Source organism: Sinocyclocheilus rhinocerous, unplaced genomic scaffold (genome assembly GCF_001515625.1).
Source record: "Sinocyclocheilus rhinocerous isolate Xijiao unplaced genomic scaffold, SAMN03320098_v1.1 scaffold725, whole genome shotgun sequence".
In the NCBI taxonomy this organism is placed as follows: Eukaryota; Metazoa; Chordata; class Actinopteri; order Cypriniformes; family Cyprinidae; genus Sinocyclocheilus; species Sinocyclocheilus rhinocerous.
The window spans coordinates 235,397-245,152 of NW_015659002.1; the positions used below are offsets into that span (position 1 = coordinate 235,397).

General features: G+C 37.8%; 1 protein-coding gene across 1 annotated transcript in view; it reads left to right on the forward strand.

The window, feature by feature from the left end:
- Window positions 1–4,874, forward strand: part of LOC107723137 (neuropilin and tolloid-like protein 2) — a 16,275-nt gene extending 11,401 nt beyond the window's left edge. Inside the window, exons 9-10 of the mRNA XM_016531665.1 lie at window positions 2,514–2,627; window positions 3,791–4,874. Coding sequence (XP_016387151.1) covers window positions 2,514–2,627; window positions 3,791–4,488 — 812 coding nt within the window. The 3' untranslated portion in view covers window positions 4,489–4,874. The remainder of the gene's footprint in view (window positions 1–2,513; window positions 2,628–3,790) is intronic.
- The last annotated feature ends 4,882 nt before the right edge of the window (window positions 4,875–9,756 follow it).

The window sequence follows — 9,756 nt, forward strand, 5'->3', positions numbered from 1 at the left end:
AAAAGGAGCTAAAGCCAGCAGGCTGGGTAGAAACATCATTTATATTTCATTTTGTAATGTGCTTTAGGCAGAGTCTGCCTGTCCAGGATAGCAAGCATTCTGCTAACCGCAGTATGAAAACAACACGAAAACAAAGAGAGCAGGACAGATCCCCACATTATAATGTGCCAAATTTCATTAAAATTACAAGCCATTGAGATAACAACTTAATAAATGCTGCTGTGCATCCATGTTTGACTGTTACATGGACTAGGGTTAAATATCATCAACTGCCAACATTTAAATGTATAATGCAGTAATGGAAATCAGCTATTTTCAAGCATGCAAGTTTATCACAAACATTGCTTGAAATGTCAGAAAAGGGATGTTTAATAATAGACTGAAATATGCTATGATTCATGGAAACTGACTCGAACAACCTGGCATTTATTTAAAAATTGACCATTTAAGGAGTGTGAAGTTAATTAAAGTAATCTCTGTAGAAAGCAGTGATATCAAAAAGCCAATTACTCCCCCAACCTTTGCATAGGAAATCAAATAACACAGCTTTAGTGTTGCACATTTCTCATGCTAATTGGTCAGTCATGACGGAAAATTGGAAGTTATCTGCGCCTGCTGAAAAGACAGAAAACGCTAAATGAAGTTTTATTTCATGAGTTAGATGTTTTGGTATGAAAGATATATCACATTTTCTTTCCCCTTTGCTTTTCAGGACAGTTGCTGTTTAAAGGTTGTATGCAAATTACGGAAAATTACCATGGAGCAAATGGATATTTTTGCTCTAGTCTGTAATACTTTTAATAAATGCCAGAATAATCAGAGGAATTAATTGCAGCATTCAATGTCAACTCCATCTGAATATTAATCTTGCTCAGAGCAAAAAAGCAGTGGCTGTGGCAAATGATTTTCATCACTGTGTTCGTAGAACTGCTGAAAACCTTGCAGAGCTGTGAATAGATTGACACAGCCAAGTTGGGTTTGGGTTAGCTGGTTCATTTAATGCCTTCACTACCGTCTTGGCAATGAGCAACAATTTCACTTGCTTTTCCACTGTGTTTCAAAATATTGCACAAGCTCTCAGCACTACAGAAGATTTACCACTAGAATAGACAGCAGTAATAAGCTTTTTTATGTAACAATCATGGATGACGTGTTTAGTTATTTGAGTGGTTTGAGTTTTCGCTGATATGAGAACCAGGTCCAGTGCCACAGATACCCTGCCATTCAAAAAGATTCTGTAATGTTTTTGAAAGGAGTCTCTTATGCTCACCAACGCTGTCTTTATTTGATCCAAAATACATTAAAACTGTACTTAATATTGGGAAGTGTTATTACATATTTTATTTAGCGTTTTAAAGTGTAATTTGTGAGGACAAAGCTGAATTTTCAGCTTTTTCATTACTCCGGTCTTCAGTGTCATATTATCCTTCAGAAATCATTCTAAGATGCTGATTTTGTGCTCAAGAAACATTTCTTATTATCAGTTCTGAAAACAGTCGTGCTGCTTAATATTTTTTTGGAAACTGTGATACATTTTTTCAGGATTCTTTGATATAGTGAAAGAGCAAATTAACAGCATTTATTTGAAATAGAAATCTTTTGTAACAATGCCTTACTGTCACTTTTGATCGATTTATTGCATCCTTGTAGAATATAAGTTTTAATTTAGTAGTAAGCAGTATTAGTATTAATCCTACTAACCACAAACATTTGAACGGTGATGTACATTTTAAGACTAGTGTTAAGGCTTGTAAGACTGTGTACATCCTGCTCCGAATCGTCACCCTGAATGATTCTCCCCTAACAAGAAGCGAAACAAATACACTTGGTGTATCACCCCATTCCTGATGAGCGATAATGTATCAGGGGGATGTGGTGTGACTTTGGCAGTCATCAGTGGTGATTGTTGGAAGGCAAGAAATGTCTAACAATTTTGGAAATGAGCACAGAATAGTGGGAGCATGGAGCTGCTGCCAGAAAATGAAAGTTACGACCTCTTCAACCCTCTGTCAGAAGCACTTAGTCCCATAAACTGGATGAGATCTTTCCCTCCTCACTCAAGCTCTAGCATAGAAGTTATAAGGAGGATGCTAATGTAGCAGTTGGATTTTGGCGTAAAATTGAAACCGAGGGATGAGGCTGTGCAGCTAAAAGAGGGAGACGTAATGAGGAGTTGAGTGTAGGGTTTACAGACACAGCCTGAATGATTCATCCTCAGAGATCGGCACTCACCTTCAATTACAAGCTTTTCTCCCCCTCTCTCTTTCCATTCTTCCTTACCCTTCGCTCTGACTAGCATGCTAAGCATACGTTCAGTCAAGAGCTTCATGGCAACTTGGCCAGATGGGCTTTGTGATCGCTGATAGATTTGATTTATGGTGTTGTGATCAGCACCCACTACACATGAGGCGCACGTATCTGCAGACAGCCGCTGACGCCTGCTATGAGAATATAGTACGGGGGTTGCCTTGTTTTTAAGAGATTGAATCTTTTCTATCTGTTCTGTTTTTCAGCGCCATGCTCCAGCAGCACCTTTTTCTGTCACAGCAACATGTGCATCAACAACTCACTGGTGTGCAACGGCGTTCAGAACTGCGTTTACCCCTGGGATGAGAACCACTGCAAGGGTGAGTTACTGCAGAAGCACAAGCTTCTGCTTCCTCCGTCACCTACGACCTGGAACGGAAACCTCTGATTGTGGTTAAAATGCTATTCTCCTCTAAATAAAACAGTTATATTTTTGTAACATATTTTAATGTTATTGTTGTTTATTAAAGTATCATTTTTTTATTATTCAAAATTTATTTTTGAATATATACAATACCAAACGTTTGGGGTCCGATAGATTTAGAAAAAATGCTCACCAAGGCTGCAATTATTTGATCAAAAATGTAGTAAATTTAAAATAACTATTTTCTATTTTAATATCTTTTAAAATGTAAATTATTCCTGTAATGGCAAAGCCATTACTAGTCAGTGGCACAAGATCCTTCAGAAATCATTCTAAGATGCTGATTTGGTGCGCAAGAAACATTTCTTATTATTATCAGTGTTGAAAACAGTTGTGCTGCTTAATATTTTTTGTGGAAGCTGTGATACATTTTTTTCAGGATTCTTTGATGAATAGAAAGTTTGGGGAAAAAACTGGATTTATTTGAAAAAGAAATCTTCTGTAAGATTGTTAATGTATTTACTGTCACTTCATCGATTGAATGCATCCTTGCTGAATTAATTTCTTTAAAAAAATGTACTGACCCCAGATGTACACATTTTCATGTAATCTTTCATTCAGTTTATGTTCATTCAGAAACCGCAAGAAGCAGCACTTAAGCACTCCACAATGCACCAATCTTTTCTGAATTTCTCCTCAACTCTGAACCTAGCCTTCTAATACCCGTGGCATTTTTTACTGGAAATATTATTGGCTTTATGATGAATTGCTTATGCTTATTTTAAGTCACTTCAGATAAAAGCCTCTGCTAAATGCATAAATGTAAATTATACTGATTTATACTTATACCATCAGAGTCTTTTTGTTCACAAATTGGACTGGTCACTGTTTCTTTCTGTGAACAACTATTAAAGCATATTATATATATTGTTGTGTGACATATGTTCTCTGTTCACACATTCAGGCATCAAACTTGGGTGAAATATAATTTCTTTATAGAAAAACAACTTCTGCAGCTTTTAAATATGCTGTATAAATAGATTTTGACTTGACTAATAAAAGTATGTTTTAATGTCTTTGTATAGTTTAAAGTTTGACTAAAAATTATTTTTATCTCAGAGAGAAAGTCCAAGGGGCTCTTTCACCAAATCACAAAAACACATGGAACGGTAATCGGCATCTCTGCTGGTGTGGTTCTGGTCTTGCTCATCATCTCCATCCTAGTGCAAATGAAGCAACCCCGTAAGAAGGTAGTGGCCCGTCGGCCGGCAGTCTTCAACAAAGGCGGCTTCCAAGAGGTCTTCGATCCCCCCAACTATGAGCTGTTTTCCCTCCGCGACAAGGAGCTGTCGTCAGACCTGGCCGAGATGTCGGATGAGCTGGACGGCTACCATAAGCTGCGGCGCTCCTCCACCATGTCCCGATGCATCCACGAGCACCACTGTGGCACCCAGGCCTCCTCGGGCGGCAGCATGAAGCAGAGCCGCACCACGCTCAGCTCAATGGAGCTCTCTTACCACAACGATTTCTCCAAGCCGCCTCCCATGAAAACCTTTAATAGCAGCAACACCGGCACCTACAAGAAGAGCTGCTACGGCTACAAACAGACTCACGACTGCACCGAGCAGGTGATCGAGGACCGCGTGATGGAGGAGATCCCCTGTGAAATCTACGTGAGGGGTGGGAGCGTAGGAGGGGCTGCGGGCAGCATTGGAAGCGGCTGCGGGAGCATTACCATCCGTAACCATGGCAATGCTCGTAGCAACAACACCACCGTGGTGGACCCAGGACAACACTCCATATCCATGGACTTCTGAGATGGCGAAGAAGGACGAGGGAGAACGAGAGCCCTGACCACAACTGACTTTGTCCTGCATTGCTGTTTTTAATGCATGGGCTCCAATGTCATATAGACAAGCACGGACTGTGCACAGACAGGCAGAGAAGACGACGTGTGGCTGGCTATTTTAATCTATGTACATTTAAAATGAAAGATAAACAGTATGTAGGTTTTGTGTTGTTGCTTGGCATTAACTCACATTTTGCATAATTTGGCACTGTGGATAACTCAAATTATGCTCAAATAAAGGTGACATATCATGAACTGGAGTCAAAACCATCCCCTGCTATATCCTTCAAAGCTGTTCACACCAAGAATGATAACTATAAAGTTTGAATAATAGTTCTAATTCTATGAGAATAGTGAAGTTCACACCACAACTAAAAATTGTTGTAGAAACAGTTTTCATTCAGAAATAGCTAGTAAATTTCATTATTAATTATAGAAAATGGCAAGTAACACATTGAATTAAATGTGATATTTTGAAGTAGAGAGACTAAAAGTATTTTCTTGTAAAACATACTATTATTTACAATTTCAGGGGGGGGGGAATGTACAGTGCATAACGGTAATAATATCATTTGGCACTAATATCACTTTTAGAAAAAAAAATTTCAGTTGGTGAATGATAAACACATTGACAATCAGAATCCACCAGACTTTGAAGAGCTTGAGCATTTAAAGTGGCAGACGACATCTGCAGTGTGTGCTTATAATAAACAGAATGTTATGGACGTGTGGATGCTGATATAGTTATTTAGTTATCGTTCTTGGTGTTAACAGGTCTTTTACACCGTGCCCAAACCAGACAGGATAAGACAGGTTTCCATCCGCTGAAAGCAAAAATGGCATGTTATGTGACAATCACAGCTAATCAGAACATATTTGAAGTTTGATATGCAGCTGTGGTCATCGCTGCTTAGGGCAAAAAAACTAGTTTACATGCAGACAGGATTTAGTGTTTGCTTTGGACACGGTGTTCAGAGGAACATGCTTTTGAACAAGAATGGTTACTAGATCAAATATTACCACAGAGTACACAAACACAGACCTGATTTATATATTTTGCCATTGCTTTTTCAGAGTTGCTTTTTAGCTTTTGTTTTAAGAGAATTCCCCGTGTGCACTTATAATTGTGTCTCAGTGGCCATTAAAGACCACAGCACATGCGCTATATGTTCTTTAACCTATAAACACACCGTTTTGGATGTTCAACCAATCCATTACAAGCTTCAAATAAAGTGTGGAAAATTGTAAAATGATGCTTACACCTTTTGTATAGAAATGATTCTTTTTGTTGTTAAACAAGTCAAAATAAGCAGGAATATATTTTCTAACCAATATATGTTGTATATCAAATTATAATTGCGCTTCCATTTTAGTCTTAACATGAATAATTGTGAAGATGTTAATGTGAGAGATGTCCAATTACATTTGAATAAAATTACACCACCTGAAGTATATTTGATGTGCAACAATATATTTGCATCTTGTGAACCACAGAAACTCCAGTATGCATGTTTCCTCTTATTTCCATTAGAGTCTACATTACTTTCCTTCAGTCAGGCCAAGCTCACCAGTAATGATATTTTATTATTGTCATTACTGGACACGTCTACACACTAAGAACATGCCTCGCTTTCATCTTCACTGTTATTTCATTTTCTGTTCACTTATTTTCCTTTGGTCCTCTCCCAGTGTCCATCTCACTGATCTGTCATGTTGAATTAGACTGTGGGAGCACTCAAGGCCTCATACGTCTTGAAAAGGACAGACGCAATGCAGGTCACAGCCTCCATAAGACCCCGAGGCCCGGCCACCCTAGGTGATTGTCACTGAGGTTGAAGTCTGTATGAATTTTGAAAATGAAAAGTGCCCTCATTTGTTTTCTTAATACAAGGTTCTGGTTCCATTGTGAATGATTCATAGTATGGTGAATGGGTCATAGCATGTTATTCCAAAGAAAAAATGTGTTGGTCTTCTATGTAATGATCAGTTCACAACAATCTTTGCTTAGAAATTTCACTTTAAGCTAAAATATGGCTTGGAATATAGCACACAAGAACCTTTTTCATCTTGTTTTGGAACAACATTAAGGTGAGTGAGTGTGTGTGTGTACCTGTTTTTCTATTCTGGTGGGGACTTAAACCTGAATACACACAGACTTAAATTTTTACATCTACTTCTTGACTCATTGTGTTGTTGGTTTGCCAAAAGTTTCACCATTTTTGCACACAATTAAACATAAACTGCAAAATAATCTTTTTGGTTTCTAAGTTAATAACTGTCATGTGACAGCAATGTAGCATACTACTGAAACTTTTATTGTGCACAATGCATACTGTATCACTTACTATTGTACTTTGCAGAATTCTAACAGGTCTCCTCCTCCTCCTATTGTGTCTGATGGTCAGTGAACCCAGGCATATTTAAGACCATCATTAAAAAAAACTCTGTACCAGCAATTGTAATGTTTTAATCCATTCTGATGAAATTGAAAACTTGTTTCCCCCTGCAGCTTTATTGTCTATTCTGCACATCACAATATGGCTGTCTAAAGCAGTTGAAAGTCTTCATGTGGAAGATATCTTTCCTCACTGGAGACCAAAAGATCATTACTAATTACTGATTAGACTAAATACCACTATAATAGTCAATGCGATCTAAGAGGAGCAACAGCTGAATGCTATTTGACTGAAAACGATGGTTGATGTCATTTTTGCAATACCAAACAGTACTTCTCTGTTTGTTCTTATGTTTTGTAAAATGTTAAAATAAGGGACATGTGTACATACACACTTCCAAAAGGTCTGACTGGACCAGTTTGTCTACTTTAATCTTTTTATGTTTGCTTGATTTTCTCAGTTTGTAAAGTATGTGAGATTGTGAGATATTAAAAATGAAATGAATAGAATGAGAATGATGTTTGCATAGTCCCAACTACAGGTGTAAATTGATTTGTTTTCCAAGTGTACCTATTGAGTCAAATAAAGAAGTATTATATATCTGAAAATAATTAGTGCCTGTTCATTTTGCTCCAAGCATAACGTTTTATCAGAATGTCAAAGCGGCCCTTTTCCATAGAGTTTAAATGTATGATTATTAAATGTGTGTGTGTGTGTGTGTGTGTACATAATTATTAGGCTATTACATTATATAAAATTATATAATTATCTGTACTTGACAGCCTGTGATCTATATAGATACATAGATAGATGACAATGTGCCATGTCTTGCAGTGTTGCTTCAATCTAAACTATTTTAAACAGCTTTTTTGGTAATTTGTTTTTATAAAATTATGCTTGCAGTTTTCATGCTCTTGTATTCATTTAAAGACTACATAGAATATTTTTACTTTTAAAAATGCATTTGTCGCACCGCAGGACCATTTAAAGTAAATGATTGAATCTAGCAGCCATGTCAACACAGTTTCGGTTCTCAATAGAATTGTCTACAGCTTGTCATTGCAGTGATATTTTTAGTTGCTAAAAAAAAGTTTTCTCTTGAAATATTCCAGATGACAGAAAGTGTGTGTGTGTGTGTACTGGTTTATATATCCTGGTGGGGACTTAAACCTGTCTACACACAGACTCATGGGACACATTGTCACGGTGGGGACCTAAATTGAGGTCCCCACGGGTAAACAAGCTAATAAATCACACAATTAAGTTTTTTGAAAATCTAAAAATGCACAAAGTTTCCTGTGAGGGGTAGGTTTAGGTGTAGGGTTGGTGTAGGGCAATAGAATATACGGTCTGTACAGTAGAAAAACCATTACGCCTATGAAGAGTCCCCACAAGGATAGCAAACCAGACGTGTGTGTGTGTGTGTGTGTGTGTGTGTGTGTGTGTGTGTGTGTGTGTGTGAGACAAAATTGAGTCAGTCTTGCTATGCTCTCAAATAACTCACTTTTACACATGTGGTAGATGCTTTTATTACATTCCATTCAGAGTTTATATTTTATCAGGTCATGATTCTCTGGGAATCAAACCCCATGACCTTTAAGTGTTAGCGCCATATTCTACTACTGAGCTACCTAACATACTTCTATGTTCGAATAAATGTAAGTAAAGGCATTAAGCCCAATGTGATGACAATGACTTACAATTTAAACAAACAGCAGGAAAATATGAATATGAAATATACATAAGAAATGTACAGCCAGATGTTGAGAGCAACTTTAAAAGTTTTAGAATGTTTAGAAACAAGGTACACATTCATTTATTTAAAAATAAATAAATAAATCATTGTGATTCAACATTTTTAAACGTTTGATGTCACATTTCAGCCTGCATATGAAAAATATCTCTTCGTTTGTTACCACTTGAGCAGCACATTTTACCCCGTTTACGTAAATCTCTGATCTAATCCTTAGAAGTTCGCTTATATTAAGGTGGACATAGAAACGCAATGACTTTTGGGTGTTTGTCGGACTACGGTCATTTGCTGCCATCATGTGGTGATTCCGGGTAAATGACATGTCATTCTGCTAATGATGAATTGCAACGGATTGCATATTAAAACATCAAATATGTTCTGATTAGCTGTGATTGTCGGGTCGCTGGAAACGTACCGTGTCTGGTTTGGACGCGATGTAGGGGTACATGCGGGCAGTGCTTAATTTGTAAATTACGAGGTCCCGGAACAAAGTGGGGTGACGGATCCGGCATGATTAGAGGAAGGAGAGGTAACGGAGCATTGGCGCAATGGAGGACCAGCTTACGTGATTAACAGCGTGCATCTTCTTACGGTCATGAAAAAAATTGAAAAGTCATGAAATTTTAAAACAGACCTGGAAAGGTTTTGGGAAAGTCATGGATTTTTTCCCCCTTAAATCTCTGTATAATATAATTATGTTTAATCTGCTTTCGAGTTTATAATGAGGGAAATTCCTGCAAACATATTCAATAGAGCATGTAGGTTAGATGAGTAAATAAATCCACACATACTATCAGATTAAATCAGTCATTTGAAAACAGCGTGAGTGATTCAGCTGTACCGCGTCTTTTCTCACTCACAGCGGCTTCACAACAGCGCATCTCGTCTGCACTACTGCACGCTGCGATACAAGACTTTTGCTCGGGTTTCGGGACAGTCGACAGAATTGTCACTTGCCTAATCGACTCGAGTCATTGTTGCATCGTTACAAAACTGTATCATTTGCACATCTTTTTAAGTTTAAGCCATTCGATACTCGCGTGCTCCAAAGGGGGTTTCCTATGCGCTCACAGTCACATCCATAGCG